Below are 19844 nucleotides of genomic sequence, written 5' to 3'. Positions count from 1 at the left end.
GCTCTGCTTGCTTTGAGGTCTGTTTTTCATCCCTTCGTTTTAAGTGGTTTGCCCCGCCCTTTTGTGCAAGATGGCTGCCCCGTGGATGCTGATAGTTTTTCTTTTGTTTGCTGGCGCGATGTTGAGGGTGCTTAGCCGTTGCTAGCCGTATCTAGTCGCTTCTGCTGGCTTGTTTCAGTGCAGTGCAGTTTCCGATTGATATTTCGATGGTCGTTTCCCTGCCTGCTATGCTCGCTTAAGATCAGCTTTTCATTCCGTTGTGTTACGTGGGTTTCCCCGCCCCTCTGTGCAAGATGGCTGCCCCCGTGGATGCTGGTAGTTTCTCTTTCGTTTGTTGGCGTGATGTTAGGGGAGCTTAGTAGCGTTTTTTTTGCTGTACTTCTAAAGGGGTCACGCGGGAAAGGGGGGGTTGTAACGGAACTTTTGTTGTGGGTCTTCACATGGCGGCTGCTCGTCGCGTCCCTTCACTTCGGTTCAGAGTTCGTCTCATCTCGGCGCCTGCCAGGGTTGGTCTTTCGCTTGTGTAATCTTGCTCTATTTTCCGTTTTTTTAGCCGTTTGTTGTCGCTTCTGTTGGCATCTTTCAGTGCAGTGCAGTTTCCGATTAATATTTCTGTTGTTGTTTTTCCTGCTCTGCTCGCTTTCGGATCTGTTTTTCATTCCGAAGTGTAGCGGAGCTCTGGACTCAGGCAACTCTTTCCATTGCCGTCCAAGCCACACCCACCCAAACATCCCTTTTTCTATGGGAGCTTGTGCGGAGGGCGGAAAATGCCTTCAGCATAAGCTCTCATAGAAAAATGGATGTTTCTAAACATTCCTTATCCTTAAGCCAAGCTTTCTTAATGTGAGTCCAGTCATGCAGCCAACAGAACATTGAAGAAACATCGCTGTTTTAAAATGTAAATTGTCCGATCATAACCCACATTGCCAATTTTGGTGAAAGCTCTTTAATGTTGATCACATAAGGATGCTGACAGTTGCACCGTCAAGCCAGACTGACAAATCAATGTAGGTTAATGACTGCCTGCCTCTCATCTGTGCAGCTGCCAGAGAAAGACACCTACACCTAAATTACCTAGTTATGTAAGACACCTTTATAGCATTACAATGTCATCTTTAGTTCTACTATTAACAGGATACTGTGGAAAGAGAGTGGTCACAGTTAGTGCCTTATGTGCAGTATCTATGAGCCACAGAAGGAGTTTATGCACCGTGCTCATGCCCTGTGGGTTTTGGGGACAGTGGATGTGCGTCTAGGTCACAGACATGACCTGCTTATGTGCAATGCATATATGGAATGGGCGCCGGCTGTGACCTGTCTCCTATATGGACCACTGCTCTGTGCATAAGTATAAGGGGTGTATTACTGAATTATAGCTTTCAGAATGTTGATGAAATGCTGTGAATAATCACATTTGTGTGAAAATATGATATTGTCATACAAAACCTACAAACGTCTGATATATTTTAGTTTAACAAATTGAAATGCCAGTTGGTTTAAGCGCTCGCCCAAATGAAAGTGTTCCTGGGGCACAGGAGAGAATATTCCTGTGCTGTCCTTCTAGAGAACTAGGGGGCATATTACCAACAACTAGCGCTATTTTTTGTCTCTAACTTGTTTAGAGACAAAAATTATCGCCGCACATCGGCGATTTTTATCGCAGATAAACCTTGGTATTATCAAGGTTTAACGCAAATGCGGTAAAAATCGCAGCAAAGCATGAATATCGCTGAAAAGTCAGCGATATTCATGCATTAGCGAGCTAATGCTCTTAGCCATGTTATCCACCTCCTATTGGATAACATGGCTAAGAACTGCTCTGGGCAGGTGTTAGCTTTTGGAGATATTCCCGCTTAGCGAGAATATCTCCAAAAGTTGGTAATAGGAGATAGCGATGCTAGCAACTGTTTTTTAGTCTCTAACATCTTGGCACGCCCACTTTGCATCTCATTAGTGATAAATATCACTGACATGCAAAGTGGGGCCCAAGAAGGTCGCTATCTCCTACTAGCTGTTGCTAACTGGTGTTAGCGGCAGCTAGGTAATAGGGAGATAATTTTATCTCCGCTTTCTTGGCTTTTAAAGCCAAAAAAGTGGAGATAAACCCCCTTGATAATATGCCCCTAGACTCCTTGTAGCAGAATCCAAGCCCTTATACCTCACTCTACACTTTTATATTTGTTTATAGAATGTAAGATGAGAAAGAAAGACGTAGAGTTGTTTTAAATTAAACAGCTGCTGAAACACTAATTCATGCACACATGTTAAAACATCAAAATCCTCTTCATCAAAACCCCACCTATTCACTAGCTCACAGGGAAATAGATTTATATTATTTGTAAAGCAGACAAGCAGTTGCATACTAAGTCATCAGATACTTTTGTGTCATTAGAGCTCCAAAATATCCCGCTATGTATCGGTTGAAATTACAGATTGCTATATCTGTGTGAGCACCAGTTACCTCCGGTGTACCGCAGTCGCACTGTTCATCAGCCTCAATGTAGCCATTTCCGCACACAGGAGGAGCTATGAGATCGCTCAGATTCGGTTTATTTTTCACGCAAATGGGCATATTTCTTAGAATGAATGCCCGATACTGTTTTTTACTGCACGAGCTGAATGCTGTGGGTGGTGGATTACTGTAAGGCAAGAGAAAGAGCAAGTGTGTCACACTCTACATATGAGTAGCAAGAGCTGGCTCATGATGAGCCATAAAAAAGCACTGGCTCAGCTGGAAAACAATACACAGAGACACAAGAGATTCATCAAATACTGCTAACATCGAATAGTGCCCATGTTCATACCACAGTACAAGCTAGCTGAAGCCATTACTATGTATTGGTTTCACAGAGCAGTACTTTTAATTTGTAATTGTAAATTGCATTTATATAGTGCTTACTACCTGTGACGAGGTGTTGAAGTGCTTTACACCGGGCAGCACGCTGCTCCGAACGTAAGGTTAATGGTTAGTTCATGGTTATTGGATACTGTTTGTTATTGGGATTTGTCTTGTGTTCTCAAAGCAAACCATTCCATGCAGTCATGTCTGTCTAGGTCTCGATTAGCGCTGCAGCGCATGCACTGCTCGCTCTGCGAGCCTGCAGTGTATACTAATACTATAGTGTGGAAGCTTTCTGCAAGCTCCGCCCACTCTCCGCCCATCTTTGTCATTGGCTTAGGTCATAAATGCTGTCTTCCAATTGGTTTTAGGCTTATTAGTCTCTCCTTATGATGAGCATGTCATAATTTATATCATTCCACGCCTACTTGGCCCTTTACTCCTCACACTATCTTCTTTCCTGTCTCCCCCGCCCCTCCTGCAGTCTGTGACTTATCACCCCCCGCACCTCCCCCACTCCTGCTTCGTGCCTTTTTGGCCGCCCGCACTAGATCTCGCGTAAATACGAGTCCTATTGCATTACCAATGCTTGTTTATTTCTTCTTGTAAGCACTATTTTCTGTAAATGTCATGACGTACTTACGTTTGCCGTGCGCTCTTTTACTTTTTTAGAAGCCCACGCCACGCGGATGATGGAGCCCAGAACAGCTGGTGCTTGTTTATTCTGTTTTTAACAGGTTGGCATTACGTTTGCTCGTGGGCTCTTCGGAATGAACAGCCAGCGACCAGAAGTCATTCATTGATTTCATGCTTCGAGAAATGGGGACAGCAGATTCGCTCGTTCTATGAGAATTTTATAGGCTAGCTGCCCGACGGAAGTCCGGATTGTGAGCATTACAGCATGTGAGATTCCGAGGCTATCCCCCTCCCCCTTTCCTGACCCATTTACAGATGGAACATATTGTAGTGTGTTCTCAGAAAACCTGCACGCTGTAAATCACTGCAGCTTCGTAATTCTCGCAGGTTATAAGAATTCGGCGCCATTTGTAGCTAAATATGAATGACGCTCCACAGAATAGGCCCAGATCAGCTGAATTTACGTTTTCACTGGAAAATTGTGATCTTTGGAGAACCTTCGGTCAGTGTAAATGTGGTGACTTGTTTTCCTGCGTTTCTAAGGTCTGCTGTTGTATCATTGATTTAGGTGTGTCGTCCCGTGTGCTTTGTGGTATTCATTCAAAATCTTTATTTCGGTTAAGACATAACCATAAAAAACTTCCTGTGTGCTTTGTGGTATTAAAACAAAAGTGCTGCAAGATCTGTGAGGTCCCATGAGGCACTGTTGTGTTGGTGGTTGACTGCTAAATGTTAGCTATTTGGAGCAAGATGAAAATCTCCGGTCATAACTTATTAACTGAACACAATGTGCACTGTTACACGTTACAGGCCGTCTGTAATCCATACCTAAAAAATTATTTAGCAGTGTGAGTAGGTTTTTTACAGAGATGATTCACAGTCTACTCTGCGGGAACTATAGAACAAGGCCTAAATGTAATTATTATGATAGAAAAATACACAAGGGCAAAGAATGGGAGACTGTACCTGGCCTTCGTCGATCTCTCCACAGCCTTTGACTGTGTATGTCACAAGAAACTGTGGAGAGTGCTAGAAGCCATGGGAGTCTAAGCGGCTCTAGTACAAGTGGTAAGAGGATTATACTCGAATGCCAGAGCCAGGGTAAGGTTTGGACCTAACGGAGAAAACACCACTTCTTTCGGCGTAGAAAGGGGATGAGGCAGGGCTGTGTCCTGGCACCCTTCTTATTCACCCTGTACACAAACGGTTTAGAGCGGGTGATGCTTGAGGGGTGTAAGGACCTGCCCCTGGTTATGTTATGTTATGTTATGTTATAATGGCTTTTGTAGAGCGCGCGGCTACTCAAAAAGAGTGTCCCGGCGCTTTAAGAAGAAAGGCTGCAAACTTCTAACATAACACATTAAAAAAGAGACAATCACAGAACAAAACAGAGCAAGAAAAAAAGCCTACTGTGTGAACAATCAGGTTTTGAGGCCTTTTCTAAAAGCTAATAAGCTGGAAGCTCCCCGGAGAGTAAGAGGCAAAGAGTTCCACAACTGTGGCGCCAGTAGTCCAAAGGAGCGACCTCCCAGGCGCGCTCTCTTCACTCGAGGGACAGTCGCTAAAAACAGGGATTCTGACCTCAGAGAGCGAGCCGGCCGATAGAAGGCAAGTCTAAATAGACAGGTACCGATCCTACTCTACACTGATGACGCCGTGATAATGGCCCAAACATCAATAGAGCTACAGCGGGCTCACCATAAATATAACGAATACATGGAAAGTCTTGACCTAAAAATAAATGCGACAAAAACTTAGATAATGGCCTGTGGGAAAGTTACCAGGAAAGAGAAATTTATTTTTATTGGTAGCTGTAAACTTGAATACACAAAATCATATCCATATCTGGATATTCTTGTGGATAATAAGGGTTCCTGGCAGGAGGCTATAAGGGCAAATAAACTTTTATTCATGAAAGCCACGACTGCTCTTGTAAACTTCGCCCAGAAGCTAGGAAAAAGACCACCATTGGAGTTGATAAAGATATACGAGGCCAAATGTATTAGTGCAGTTTTATACGGGTCGGGGATTTGGGGCTATTGTAATGTATAAGTAATACAAAAAGTAGAAAATGCTTTCATCCGCTATGTATTGGCAGTCCTGTCTTCTACTTCAACGTTTGTTTGTCATTCAGAGCTGGGACTGCAGTATATAACGGATAAAATAAGAGTCCAGCCGCCCTTATTGTGGCATCCAACAAAGACAACTTTTAATCAAAGCGTTTTAAGTGATTCCCATAAACTAGAGAAAGCCCTAGATATTAGATGGCTGAAATATATTAAAGATTTTATGATGGACTTGGGACAGCCTGAGTATTTCAGCAATCCGTCAAAGCTGAATAGCATTTCCAGAAAAGATTTTAAAAAACAGTTTATGCTTCACATGGACGAGTTAAGATATGTAAGTGAAGCTCATAAGTCCAAAGTTCGCCAGAACCAGTCGATTCTTTCCACTTTAGGAATGCAATCATATCTGACTTACCAGTTAACTGGATATGAAAGATTTGTATTGGTCAGGTTTAGACTAGATTGCTTTAATCATTTAGTGTCGTTCCCTGTAACAAACGATTGGTCAAGAAAATTAGGACCATGCCCGTGTGATGGGGTTGCAGCCCAATCAACAATACACATTGTGTTATTTTGTAAATATTATGGGGTATATAGAAAAAGATGGATCATCCCAATTTTGAAAATGGGGGGTCTGAGGCAATGTCGACCGGCTTACTTTGCACTCCAATTATTGGAGAATGATTGTTATGCAAAAAGTATAGCATTATTTTTAAAAGCTGTTATCAAATCACGGAAAAATGTAATACTATTTTAAAAAAGACTGGTCTATTTTGTATAAAGCATTTCTGTAAAATGTGAATTTGCTCAGATGAAATGACTAGACCGTTGCTTTGGAAAGAGGTGACATATACTGGATGGTTTCTCTTTTAAAAACTAAAGATTTTAAATGTTTACATTTTGTATTTGTATGCTTCACCTTTATGGTTTTTAATTCTTGAAAAGAAACCAAACAAAGTGAAATTGAATTGAATTGAGTCTACTCGCTGAGTAGTCCAATAATGTGAATGCCTTGGTTATTCAGTGGCCTCTTATACTCTTGCAGAATCTATTAGGCAATTAGGTGCATTTGTTGTAAAGTGTGTACCTCTGCCCTCCTCGGCGGGAAGCTGCAGGTTAACCTTTGACTCTGAGTTGAGGTAGCATAGATGTGTTCACGTAGGACAAACCTGTTAAAGGGTTACCAGCAATGATTCCAAAAAAGCCTTGCTGTTCTTGTAAAGCAGTAGCTTTAACCTAGATGACCTGCTGTTTATTTGCAATATGCTGTGCCTCACCTGAAAAGGTCTGCTTTTGAGAAACATAGATAGTATGCTCTAAAAGGTCTGCCCTGTTCAGGCACATCTAATACTGAAGCTCAGTAAGACACTGCTGCTGAGGTAGCAGTGATCCGGAACAGGGCCCACTGTCACGGCCTTGCTTCTGTTATTACCTAATACTTGTCCTGTTGATGAAGAGAAATTAAAGATTAGTGCCTAGTTATGTAAGGTGTGAAACATTACTGCAGCCGTCTTGTGATTCCATCCAGAACAGGAAGTGGGTGGAGCTTAACTATATGTACCTTGGGCCTTATTTATGAAGGTCTTGCGCCGCTGGTGCGTCACTTTTAAAATGAGGCCCCTTGTGTTCTTTCCTGCAGAGGCATTTTGGTTGCGTTATTATAGGTTTTCCGTTTGAACTTAATCAAAGAACAACACTTTCAAATAGGCCAGTGGAGTTTCGCACCAAGGTGTGACAGTAATTGCGGCCCAAAGGAGGAGCCTTTGAAGTGTAACTTCCAGAGATCTAATGCAATATGTAAAGTGATTATGCAGTAATGCTGTAAGTTCATATATACGCCAATGTACAAAAGAAGGTAGGTTTTTTTAGTCTTGAGCTGTAACTTCACCACTGTTTGAACTTACTGATGGGATGAGCCTCTTGTTTTTCATTTTGTTTTTTTTTTTATGGGAAAAGGAAATTTAAGCATGGCATGCCATTGTTTTCCATATATTGGTTTAAGGCGGCCAAACTTGTACGGTTTCGGAGCTTGTCACTATTTAACTTGTAGATGCCTGCTCCAAGCATATTAAGGGAGATCTGTTTCACACACATCTGAACCCTTGTGGTGGGTAGATAAGGCGTACTGAATGCTCAGTTAAGCCAGAGGCAATGTGTGCCGTTCTGTGTGGCTACACACATATTTTGGAGCAGGCTCACCATGAAGATATCAGATGCCTCTGATCATTTTGTACAAAAATCTGGAAGAAGAAATATCTCCAAAACATTTCCTTCTCTGTATAGGCTCTGTTTGGAAGCAGAGTGTCAGGCATTGCAGTTTAGTGCTCAAGTAGCTGTATATGTGAAGAAACCAACAGCCTGTTTCATCAAGGTGAGTATTTGCTATTCCTTAATAGTGATTATTAAGGAATCGCTATTAAGGAATAGCAAAATGCTATTCACCAAGAAATCGCTAAATAAATTGCGATTTCTAATTATTCCTTAATTGCGATTAGCAAATTGCTAATCGCAATTAAGGAATATCTCCCCATTCATTCCTATGGGCCCAAAGGCCCATAGGAATGAATGGGAAGACATTTCAATGTGCGAATCGCAATTAGCGATTCGCATATTGAAATTGCGATCTCAAGGGTGCAGGGGTATCCAAAGGACACCCTGTAGCACCCCATAAATGTATGCTACATTGGTGTTGCTCACACACATGTCCCAAGGACATGTGTGTGTGTAACATGAAACTTAGAAAAATGCATTTAAATGCATTTTTCTAAGTTTCCGCTATTTACCACGAGGTTTGACCTCGCGGTAAATAGCTGGAAATATTTGCGAATTCGCAATTTAAAAATGTTTCAAGAATAGCATTTAAGGAACCTCTAATAGAGATTCCTTAAATGCTATTCCTCGCAAATATGCGAATTCTTAAATAGCGATTTTTGCATTTGGGATGATGAATCCCAAATGCAAAAATACCGCTCGCAAAGGGCCAGATTCTCAGAATCTGGCCCTTTGCGACCGGATTTAACAATGATGAATCAGGCTGCAAGTGCACATCTGAGTAGCAATAAGAATTGGTAGTTGCAGGTGGACCTGGAGACCTTTTTTCCAGTGTTGTTGTCTACTTCAGTTTCTTCCATTTATCTACACTTTCTCTAAATCTAAAACGGGCACTACACCAAACACCGATGTATAAAAAAAACATCTCTACCATTGGGACATATATGTGTGTGTGTGACATCCTGCTTGCATTTGGAGCTCTGTTTTCAACAAAATGAAACCACTACCTGCATCCCACTGTACCCCACATCGAGTCACTTTACACCAGGATTAATCATCTGCATGCTCTAGAAGCTGTCCAGTATTTCCTTGACACAAGAGAAGCAACGCTGAGGGAGCATAATTCCATCTTGTTGGATATGATATGTATTTGTCTATTCAACAACTACTTCCAATTTGACAGAGATATCTACCATCAAGAGCGTGGTGTTGCCATGGGTTCGTGCTTCTCCCAGTTATTCATGCCTGCATGTTGGCTGGTGGGAGGGGCACGTTCTGCGTGCAACCCATGGTCATTGGCTTCAACATCTTGCCTACTATTGGAGGTTTATAGATGATATTTTTATCATCTGGAATGGAACACACGAACAGGCAACACTTTTTGTCAGCGACATCAACAACAATAACAGGAACCCTAAATTTACTGCTAATATAACATCCAAATCGGCAGAATTCTTAGATGTCCAAGTGTACATTGACCAGGGTCAGATCCATACTAAATTACACAGAAAAAGCACTGCGGGAAACTCCATCCTTCATGCCCGTAGTGCCCACCCCCCACACACAATCAATAGCATTTCGCTAGGCGAATTTATTCGCATTAAAAGAATCTGCAGTAATTTGGAGACAACCAACCAATGTTTGGCTAACTCTATGTAAAGATTCCTGCGGCGCGGGTACAAACAAGATCTTTTGAACCGCGCCCTCTCGAAAGCATTAAGACGCCCGTGGGACGAACTTTTGACCCCGAGATCTAATACAATCTCAGAATCCCTCGCTGGAGGGTCTGTTCGATTCATCACCACCATTTGTTCTCAGGTGCGCAAACTTAGAAGAATTATCAAGACAGAGTGGCCGATTGTGTTAACGAATGTTATCCTAGGCCCCATGCAACCCAAGTCACCGGCTATTGCTTTCAGGAGAGCCCCGTCCATGAAAAATGCTTTGGACAAAACACAACCTGAGCTCCCCCTAAAACTTCCTGGCTTTCTAAACCAGGTTTTTTTAGATGCACATCGTGTCGGGCATGCACTTTTGCTGTCAACGGCACCCACCATACATCTGTTTTTAGTGAGAAGCCTATACAAATAAATGAACATCTTACTTGTCGCAGTGATTTTGTAATCTACCAACTTACCTGCACATGCTCCCTTTCATATATTGGAAGTACAAAGCTGCCAGCTAATCAGCGTATTCTGCAGCATATATGTGCAATAGTGAACTCGGACATGAATTACCCGGTGGCTCGCCTCTTTAAGGCAGTACATGATAAAAAACTAAAAGATCTTAAGTACACCTTATTGTGTTCAGTCCCTAATACTGGACTTGGTGGCGACCGTGAAAGATTACTTAGACAAAGGGAAGCATATTTTATTCTGTTGCTTGATACAAGATCACCTAATGGTTTGAATGCTTTTGATGAATTACACCATTTTTTTATAATTGCGTTGATCTATTGTATCATCTGTTTCTTTGAGGTTAACATTGTCTGTTTGAAAATGAATTGAATAATGAATTGGCAATCTTGATGTTACTTTATATAATATGGCGAACGACATGTTATAGGTTCTAAAAAGGGTTTTCAACCGACTGAATTTTTATATATCATTTATTAATAATATGATTTTTCTTTCACGTTTTTTGCACTTGCACTTTCTACAACCAAGCATTGAGAAATAGGCATGGAATAGATGAATAAATAAGATATGAAATTAAATAGGAGTGGGATATTCTATTACAATCTTTCACGCACTTGCAATTGATTTGATAATATCATTGATAAGTACAATATTATATGCAGCAGTGATTTAGCACTTTATCGCTAATAATGTTTTAATGCTTCATCAAGCGTTTTTGTGCAACATTATCAACAGATTCAGATATATCATTTATGATTGTATATGATTGTTCCACTTGTATATTCTTGAGCACTATGCTTTAATTTCTTTTCTTGTGTCATCTCGCCATTGAATTTGCTCTAAATATTTGTTTTAATGCTTGCTTTGTATTCGTGTTCACCCTTGCGTCCTGTTTCTTTAGGTGCATGGGCTTTTATTTTTCAAAAATTGCTCTGCCTACTCCTGACACGTCATGTGACCAAGCTTCGTCTGTGGAGCGAAACGCGCCAGGGAGGGCACTTGCTATGGCACTAAACAGAATAAACTTCTGCACTGCTGACACTTTATCGGTGTAGTGGCGTTTCTTAATTTGTAATTGATTCATCTGTGGAGAGGAGGTCTGCGCCCGTTCATGACCACAGTGAGAGGCGGTCGGGATACTTTTGATTTCCATTGCCGGGATTTGGTTGCTTCCGGTTTTGTGGACCCTCCCATCCTTTGAGGCACAGCGTTCTCAGCAACCAGCAACACTCCGGCGTTTCAACTTCTACTCGGTAGAGTCTTGTTTGCTGTGCCCCCCGCAGTTCGAGAACCTGCTCAATTTCACTGTCATCGGTGTCCTGGCCCGGCGACGTGCTTCAGAATTGGAGAGCTCGGCTGACCTCCTATATCCTTGAGGCGGAGTCCGGTAAGGCACCTGGTGCATGTTTTCGACTATCATCTACGGAACTCAAAGCGGGAATTGGGAATTCTCCAAGACATTTACTCGGTACAACTAAGCCATTCAGCAGTCTGTCGGCGAAATTACTGATAAGAGCCGTTTACTTTGTATTGTAACATGATCTCCAGCGACGCGCTCAGGAGTAGGGAAACAGCGGCGGAAGCCCTTTATGAGAACCTACCGGCCAATATTACAACAACATCACATGAAAGTCGTACCATTCCGACTAACAGCAATGTGAGGGATTTGTTAAAGACATTAGAAAAACTACTCCATAGTGAGTTATCCAAATGGTGGGAGAAGTCCCTTGAAAAATACCTTGACGCTAATCGCGTCTCAAGAGGCTTAAGGGTGTTAATTGTTCCAACCTATGAAAACACTGACCCAAAGATACTACAAGAATGGGCAGAAAATAACCTTCAATCTTCCAAAAATATGCTACATATTTTAATCAAATATGCTCATTCAGACAGAGAAGCTTTGCTGATTGAAATAGATCGGGTGAATGTGCTTTTAGAAGCCACAGGTGAAACCGAATTGATCAACAAAACTCACAAAGAAATTGACCAGAGACTGACCAAGTTGTAACAAACCATCCAAGAGCGAAAGATTCAAAAGTTCGCACGAGATCAGCAGGATTATGCGACTGGGCGCATTTTCACCTTTGCGAGGAAATACGACTCATATAAACGCAAAGCAATGTCGGTCTAACAAAAACCTGGCATAACAGTTGACCAATCGGCAAATACAAACTCTGCCCCCACTAATGAGGACAATTTATCAGTGGCATCCTACAGTGGGTCAGAAGAAAGTCTAACAACCACTACTGCGGGCCCCACTGATCTAACCAATTTTACATTGGTGGACGAGCTAAATTTTGTCAGCGAGGACCGGAGGTACTCTCTGCGCTCACGGAACAATCCTCAACCAGCAGGCAAAGCGGCAGTCAAAAACGCCGCAGCAGGAGGCGCAGTACCAAAGCGCGGTGGAGGGCGAGGCAACACTCGCAGGAATTGGAACAAATAACTACTACTCAAGACAATACTGTAATCAATCTGACTGACTTGGTACTTTCAAAGGCAGAGGAACAACGTCTTTCTCTTGGTCTTTCTTACTGTCCTCCTAATGACTTTTCATACACTCAGGCACGTATCGATGTTTTTAAATTTATTAGAAAAATCAAACTGATGAAATATTTTCTGATTCACCCCGAAACAACGAATAAAGACACTGAAACGCCCGCTGAGACATCGGAGCAACAGCCATTGCGGGTTAAGAATCTAAGAGGTCTTCAAACTTTGATCTCATTAGCCTATGAGGACAGTTCTCAACAATCTCCCACAGTCAGTCAGGTTATTGCAGTGAATAAATTATCACCAAGCCCATTTCGGGGAAAATCTACGTTTTTACCTCTAATGCCTAAAGACGCCCTGGATGTACTCAGTGATAGAGTTATCACTGAATTAAAGACTTTGAACAGAACTGTTTTAGGAAGGAAAAAACAAATGGACTTCAACAATTTACAATATACAATGCTCATTAAGAAAATACAGGGCAACACTAATGTGATAGGGGGGTAACACTGTTTTGTGGGCTAAATCTGATTACCTTCAGGAGCCAGCTCGCCAGTTAGGAGACCCCCTCTGTTACACCAAAACTACCAAATTTGTCATGTTAAAAACTTATGATAACACCAGAAAAACATCAGCCATTGGCAAAGGCAGGGTCTTCTTACTAAAGAAGAAACCAAATTCTTAAGTGTAACACATCCCATCATCCCTCCTTTCTATCTTTTACCCAAAATTCACAAATGTACCTTCCCAGTCCCAGGTCGTCCTATTATTTCTGCACAAGGTAGTATTAATGAAAATCTTTCGAAATACGTGGACTTTTTCCTGCAACCCCACATGACCTCACTTCCCTCTTACCTCAAAGATACCACTGATTTTTTAGTTAAAATTTGTCAAGTCACTTTGTGTTCTGATTTTTGTTTCCTGGTGATGGACATCGAGTCACTTTACAACAGCATTAATCATCTGCGTGGTCTAGAAGCTGTCCAGTATTTCCTTGACACAAGAGAAGCAACGCTGAGGGAACATAATCCCATGTTGTTGGATATGATACGTATTTGTCTATTCAACAACTACTTCCAATTTGACAGAGATATCTACCATCAAGAGCGTGGTGTTGCCAAGGGTTCGTGCTTCTCCCCCAGTTATTCATGCCCGCATGTTGACTGGTGGGAGGAGCACGTTCTGCGTGCAACCCATGGTCATTGGCTTCAACATCTTGCCTACTATTGGAGGTTTATAGATGATATTTTTATTATCTGGAATGGAACACACGAACAGGCAACACTTTTTGTCAGCGACATCAACAACAATAACAGGAACCTTAAATTTACTGCTAATATAACATCCAAATCGGCAGAATTCTTAGATGTCCAAGTGTACATTGACCAGGGTCAGATCCATACTAAATTACACAGAAAAAGCACTGGGGGAAACTCCATCCTTCATGCCCGCAGTGCCCACCCCCCACACACGATCAAAAGCATTCTGCTAGGCGAATTTATTCGCATTAAAAGAATCTGCAGTAATTCGGAGACAACCAACCAATGTTTGGCTGACTCTATGCAAAGATTCCTGTGGCGCGGGTACAAACAAGATCTTTTGAACCGCGCCCTCTCGAAAGCATTAAGACGCCCGAGGGATGAACTTTTGACCCCGAGATCTAATACAATCTCAGAATCCCTCGCTGGAGGGTCTGTTCGATTCATCACCACCTTTTGTTCCCAGGTGCGCAAACTTAGAAGAATTATCAAGACAGAGTGGCCAATTGTGTTAACAGATGTTATCCTAGGCCCCATGCTACCCAAGTCACTGGCTATTACTTTCAGGAGAGCTCCGTCCATGAAAGATGCTTTGGACAAAACACAACCTGAGCTCACCCCTAAAACTTCCTGGCTTTCTAAACCAGTTTTTTTTAGATGCACATCGTGCTGGGCGTGCACTTTTGCTGTCAACGGCACCCACTATACATCAGCTTTTAGTGAGAAGCCTATACAAATAAATGAACATCTTACTTGTCGCAGTGATTTTGTAATCTACCAACTTACCTGCACATGCTCCCTTTCATATATTGGAAGTACAAAGCTGCCAGCTAATCAGCGTATCCTGCAGCATATACGTGCAATAGTGAACTCGGACATGAATTACCCGGTGGCTCGCCACTTTAAGGCATTACATGATAAAAAACTAAAAGATCTTAAGTACACCTTATTGTGTTCAGTCCCTAATCCTGGACGTGGTGGCGAACGTGAAAGATTACTTAGACAAAGGGAAGCATATTTTATTCTGTTGCTTGATACAATATCACCTAATGGTTTGAATGCTTTTGATGAATTACACCATTTTTTATAATTGCGTTGATCTATTGTATCATCTGTTTCTTTGAGGTTAACATTATCTGTTTGAAAATGAATTGAATAATGAATTGGCAATCTTGATGTTACTTTATATAATATGGCGAAAGACATGTTATAGGTTCTAAAAAGGGTTTTCAACCAACTGAATTTTTATAAATCATTTTTTTATAATATGATTTTTCTTTCACGTTTTTTGCACTTGCACTTTATACAACCAAGCATTGAGAAATAGGCATGGAATAGATGAACAAGTAAGATATGAAATTGAATAGGAGTGGGATATTCTATTACAATCTTTCATGCACTTGCAATTGATTTGATCATATCATTGATATGTGCAATATTATATGCAGCAGTGATTTAGCACTTTAGCACTTTATCGCTAATAATGTTTTAATGCTTCATCAAGCGTTTTTTTGCAACATTATCACCAGATTCAGATATATAATTTATGATTGTATATGATTGCTCCACTTGTATATTCTTGAGCACTATGCTTTAATTTCTTTTCTTGTGTCATCTCGCCATTGAATTTGCTTTAAATATTTGCTTGAATGCTTGCTTTGTATTCTTGTTCACCCTTGCGTCCTGTTTCTTTAGGCGCATTGGCTTTTATTTTTCATAAATTGCTCTGCCTACTCCTGACGCGTCATGTGACCAAGCTCCGTCTGCGGAGCGAAACGCGCCAGGGAGGGCACTTGCTTAATTTGCAATTGATTCATCTATGGAGAGGAGGTCTGCGCCCGTTCATGACCGCAGCAAGAGGTGGTCGGGATTCTTTTGATATATATATATATATATGAACACAGGTTTCCACGAACAGCAAACGGACTCGAATCCAGCCGCAGTACCGCCAAGAAACAGGAGACCCAGATTTCTGTGAGTTGTTTTTATTTTGCAACAGACAGCATAATGTTTCGGCCTACCAGAGGCCTTGGTCACATGGCGTCTTAGAGGGTGGTGGCAGAAATTTAATGTGCAAGTGCTAGTGAATGCAACATTTCCATTGGGTGTCAACAGGATGCACAATAAACATAGTAAAAATACTGAAGTTTTTCCTGTGCAACGGGCAAAAAAGTATTGGGATAAATCCCCATAACAATAATATTTCACATAGAAGACAAACTGTCATGAATCAAAAAGTGCAACATTCGTAAATTGGCACATGCCCCAGCTAAATTCAGTTACATAAAGTAACATGGATTAGTGCAAAAATAGCAAAATAAATAATTTAGCTATAAATATATAATATATATATAAAAAATATATATAAAAAATACAAAAAATACATGGCATGTCCTAAAAACTGGCCTAAAATCCAATTCTTTATATATAAAAGAATGAAATAAAATCTATACTGTTAAGATGTACACAATCTTCGGTTGAATATTACATGTTAAAACAGTCAACCAACATCTCATCCAGTGGCCATCAAGCAATGATTCAACCAGAAAAATACATTATGTGTATGCCCAGTTTTGCAACTTTGCCTCCTATATTATAACACCATAAAAAATAAATAAGTGAAAAAATAAAGTGCAAATAGTGTCTCGATGATGTGTGCAGTAAAAGGTAGGGTATATGATCAATGAAATACATCATCTTTAAAAACACCTACCAAAATTTCTTTTTATGTCAGATTAGAACTATGTAGAGACATAGATTTAAAAAAAGTTTGCATAGATTTGTGTTGTGCGAATGGGATGTCTGCCATCCTAACACAAATAGTGGGGATTTTTCTAGTTATACAGATGGTTTCAACACAAAAACAACCAGAATCTTGCAGCAAAAAATAGTTGGTATTACATAGATTTCAATTCATTTGCTTGCAAGGTAATATTGAAAGATGACGGTTATACCATAAACCACACAACATACAGATTACTCCATGGAATGTTTAGGGATTTTTTTACCCTAGAGACAGGTATAAAAATCTTCTGAGGCATTAAGTCCCTGAGGTGCTTTGCTATCCAACATCAAGATGTATCTTGTTTCTAAAGTTCTGAGTGCAGCATCCCTATCACCTCCTCTCCTTAGGGGGCCCACTGAGTCAATGGCATAGTACTTCAGGAGAGCACTGTTGTTGTTGTGATGTTCCTTGAAGTGTCTAGCCACTGGATAAGAAGAATCATTGGTATTGATAGCCCTCAAATGTTGGAGTACAAGTTTGTGGACTTGCAGCTTTGAGCTGCCCACATATCTTAAGCCGCACGGGGGGACTCCAACACGTATACTGCAAATTCACTCTTGCAGGTTAGTTTTTTGTTGATTTTGCATGGGACTGCTGAGAAAGGGGTGAGATATTCCATTCTATTTATCCCATGTGAACAAGCTTTACATGTAGAGCATTTCCTGAAACCTCTACTGCTTGCCAGCCAATCCTTAGGTGGTTCCAGTTCTGGGCTAGATTTAACCAGAGCATCCTGTAAGGAATAAGCCCTTCTGTAAGTAATTGCTGGCTTTCTCGGCATCCATTCACCAATCACGGGATCACATCTCACCAGATTCCAATGTTTATTCACTATCTTTCTAAGTGCCCCATATTGGCTATTGAATGACCATATTAGTCTGATAGGTTGCTGCGTAGACATAGGAGTTGGATACTGGGATTTTGTATGTAACAGTGCTGTTGCACGAGGAAGGGCATTGGCTTTGCGTATGGCAGCTGCCACTGTGTTCTCGCTATACCCTCTAGCCAGAAACCTACGTTTACTGGCATGTTGTGCTGCATTGCACTGTGCCTCGGTACTGCAAACCCTTCTGATCCTGAGCATTTCCCCATAAGGGATGCTCCTTATCTCTAGCCAGAAACCTACGTTTACTGGCATGTTGTGCTGCATTGCACTGTGCCTCGGTACTGCAAACCCTTCTGATCCTGAGCATTTCCCCATAAGGGATGCTCCTTATCAGATGCGGAGGATGGTGACTCTTGGCGTGCAATACTGTATTCCCTGTAGTGGGTTTCCTAAACAATGCTGTTTCCAGGCAACCATTGGTAATCTCAATTGAGGCATCCAGGAAAGTTGCTTGGCATGCACTTATGCTGGAAGTAAATGCCAAATTGTAGTTGTTAATGTTTAACTTTGCAATGAAATTTTCCGCTTGTACTTGTGTACCATGCCAGATCAGGAATACATCGTCGATGTATCTATACCATCGTACGATTTGATCTCTGCAAATTGCTGAGTGTTCACCAAAGAGGACCTATCTCTCCCAGTATCCCATATGAATACAGGCATAACTGGGAGAGAAACAGGTCCCTATATATATATATATATATATATATTGGAGCTATGTTTTCAACAAAATGAAACCACTACCTGCATCCCACTGTACCCTGCTTCGGTTCTTGGAATCTATTTGTTAATGGTGCGGCTGCCATGGTGGTGGTTGAAGACCACTGAATATAGTGATATTAACCTACTGGCGGTCACCAGTAGGAAGTTATAGTTAGGACCTAGTTACCATAGGAAAATCGCAACATTCTATTCCCAAGAACTTTGGCGCCCAATTGACGAATCTTTGCAAACTTTTCAAAACTCGTGGGGCGCTCCGGTTCGCTCCTATCTTGAAAGTTTCGGGGTGATTTGGCAAGTGGGGGCCAAGAAAAAAGGGTGGTCCCAAAACGTATTTTCTCCATGTTATTTTCCAAAGGATACTTTAAACACAGCTACAGCCCAAACTGCTGAACGGAATTACACCAAATTTGGCAAAAAGGTAGCCCTCTGACTCAGAAAGAACTCTTTTTGTTAAATGGTGTAAATCCGTTAAATAGTTCCTGAGAAATGTAAAGAAAAGAAAAAATATCGATATCTGGGGGGAGCCTACCCACACATGTCATCGTGAGATCTGATTGACTGTCAGCACTTCATCCTGGAATGCATCCAGTTTAGGAGTAGTAAAGTCAGGACACCTAACTTTAGGACTCCTAAATACCTTATGTGAATACCGAAAAGTTAGAATTTTTCTCAGTTTAGGAATAGTAAAGTTAAGACTCCTAACTTTAGGACTCCCAAACTGGGAAAAATCCTAACTTTAAATCTTTCGGTATTCACAGAAGGCATTTAGGAGCCATAAAGTTAGGACTCCTAACTTCTGTGAATACCGAAATGAGTAAGTGCCTTCTGTGAATACCAAAATGAGTAAGTGCCTCTGTTAATACCAAAATGGTAGTAAGTTTAGGATTTTGTCTTAAGTTGGTTCTGTGAATCGGGCCCCACTTGTCCTACACTTTAAATATACTGCACCCTACCCTTAGGGCTGCCGAGGGCCTACAGTAGGGGTTATGTATATGTAATAAAAGGGAGGGGTTAGGCCTTCCCTTTTTTGACTTGCAATGTCCAAATGGCAGTTTAAAACGGCAAACACTGGCCCTGCAGGGGCAGGCCTGAGCCATCTTTTAAGGGCTACTGAGTGGTGGCACAATCAGGGCTGCAGGCCCACTAGTAGCATTTAGTTTACAAGCCCTGGTTACTTCCAATTGTGGATATGCCAATGTTACCCTGTTTAAAGTACAAAGCATATGCACTTTAGCACTAGTTAGCAGTGGTAAAGTGCCCAGAATCCTAGGGCAAACAAAAAGAGGGTCAGAAAAATAGGAGAAGGAAGGCAACATTTTGGGGATAATCTTCCAGAAGGGGCCAGGTGCAACATATATTAAAGGTTAGTCGCCTTATAAAGTCTGTCCCCCAAAAAGTGTCAAGATTTGGAAGGAAACTCAAAAGTATTCAAAAGACACTGCAGAACTCGTTTTCAAATTACATTTTGTTGTACGTTTGGCACTACTACAAAACATATTACAAACTGCATTTCACAATTGAGATGCAGAGTTTTACAACTCCCCACTGGCTATACTTATATGTTCAGAGTTGTGCGCCCAACTGCGGACTCTTTGCACTTGTAAGTATATGCGTCAGTAGAAAATTTGGGAGGGGATGGAGGGAGTGGGTGGGGAAATGGGCAGACTTACTACTAAAGGAGATTGGATTATGGAGTAGTAAGAGGGGTTTAGGTAGCGTCACGGAGAGGTTTAGGGACAGACCTCACC

The 19844-nt window shown here is 41.4% G+C and overlaps 1 protein-coding gene across 1 annotated transcript in view; it reads right to left on the bottom strand.

Moving 5' to 3' along the window:
• Positions 1 to 19844, bottom strand: part of LOC147683096 (zinc metalloproteinase-disintegrin-like cobrin) — a 2407169-nt gene that overhangs the window by 815158 nt on the left and 1572167 nt on the right. Inside the window, exon 12 of the mRNA XM_086942497.1 lies at positions 2462 to 2639. Within this exon, the coding sequence (XP_086798623.1) occupies positions 2462 to 2639 (178 nt within the window). The remainder of the gene's footprint in view (positions 1 to 2461; positions 2640 to 19844) is intronic.

The sequence above is a fragment of the Lissotriton vulgaris genome, chromosome 11, assembly GCF_964263255.1.
Source record: "Lissotriton vulgaris chromosome 11, aLisVul1.2, whole genome shotgun sequence".
In the NCBI taxonomy this organism is placed as follows: Eukaryota; Metazoa; Chordata; class Amphibia; order Caudata; family Salamandridae; genus Lissotriton; species Lissotriton vulgaris.
Note: the sequence above shows the minus strand (reverse complement) of the source record. Positions and strands in the feature narration are given on the sequence as shown.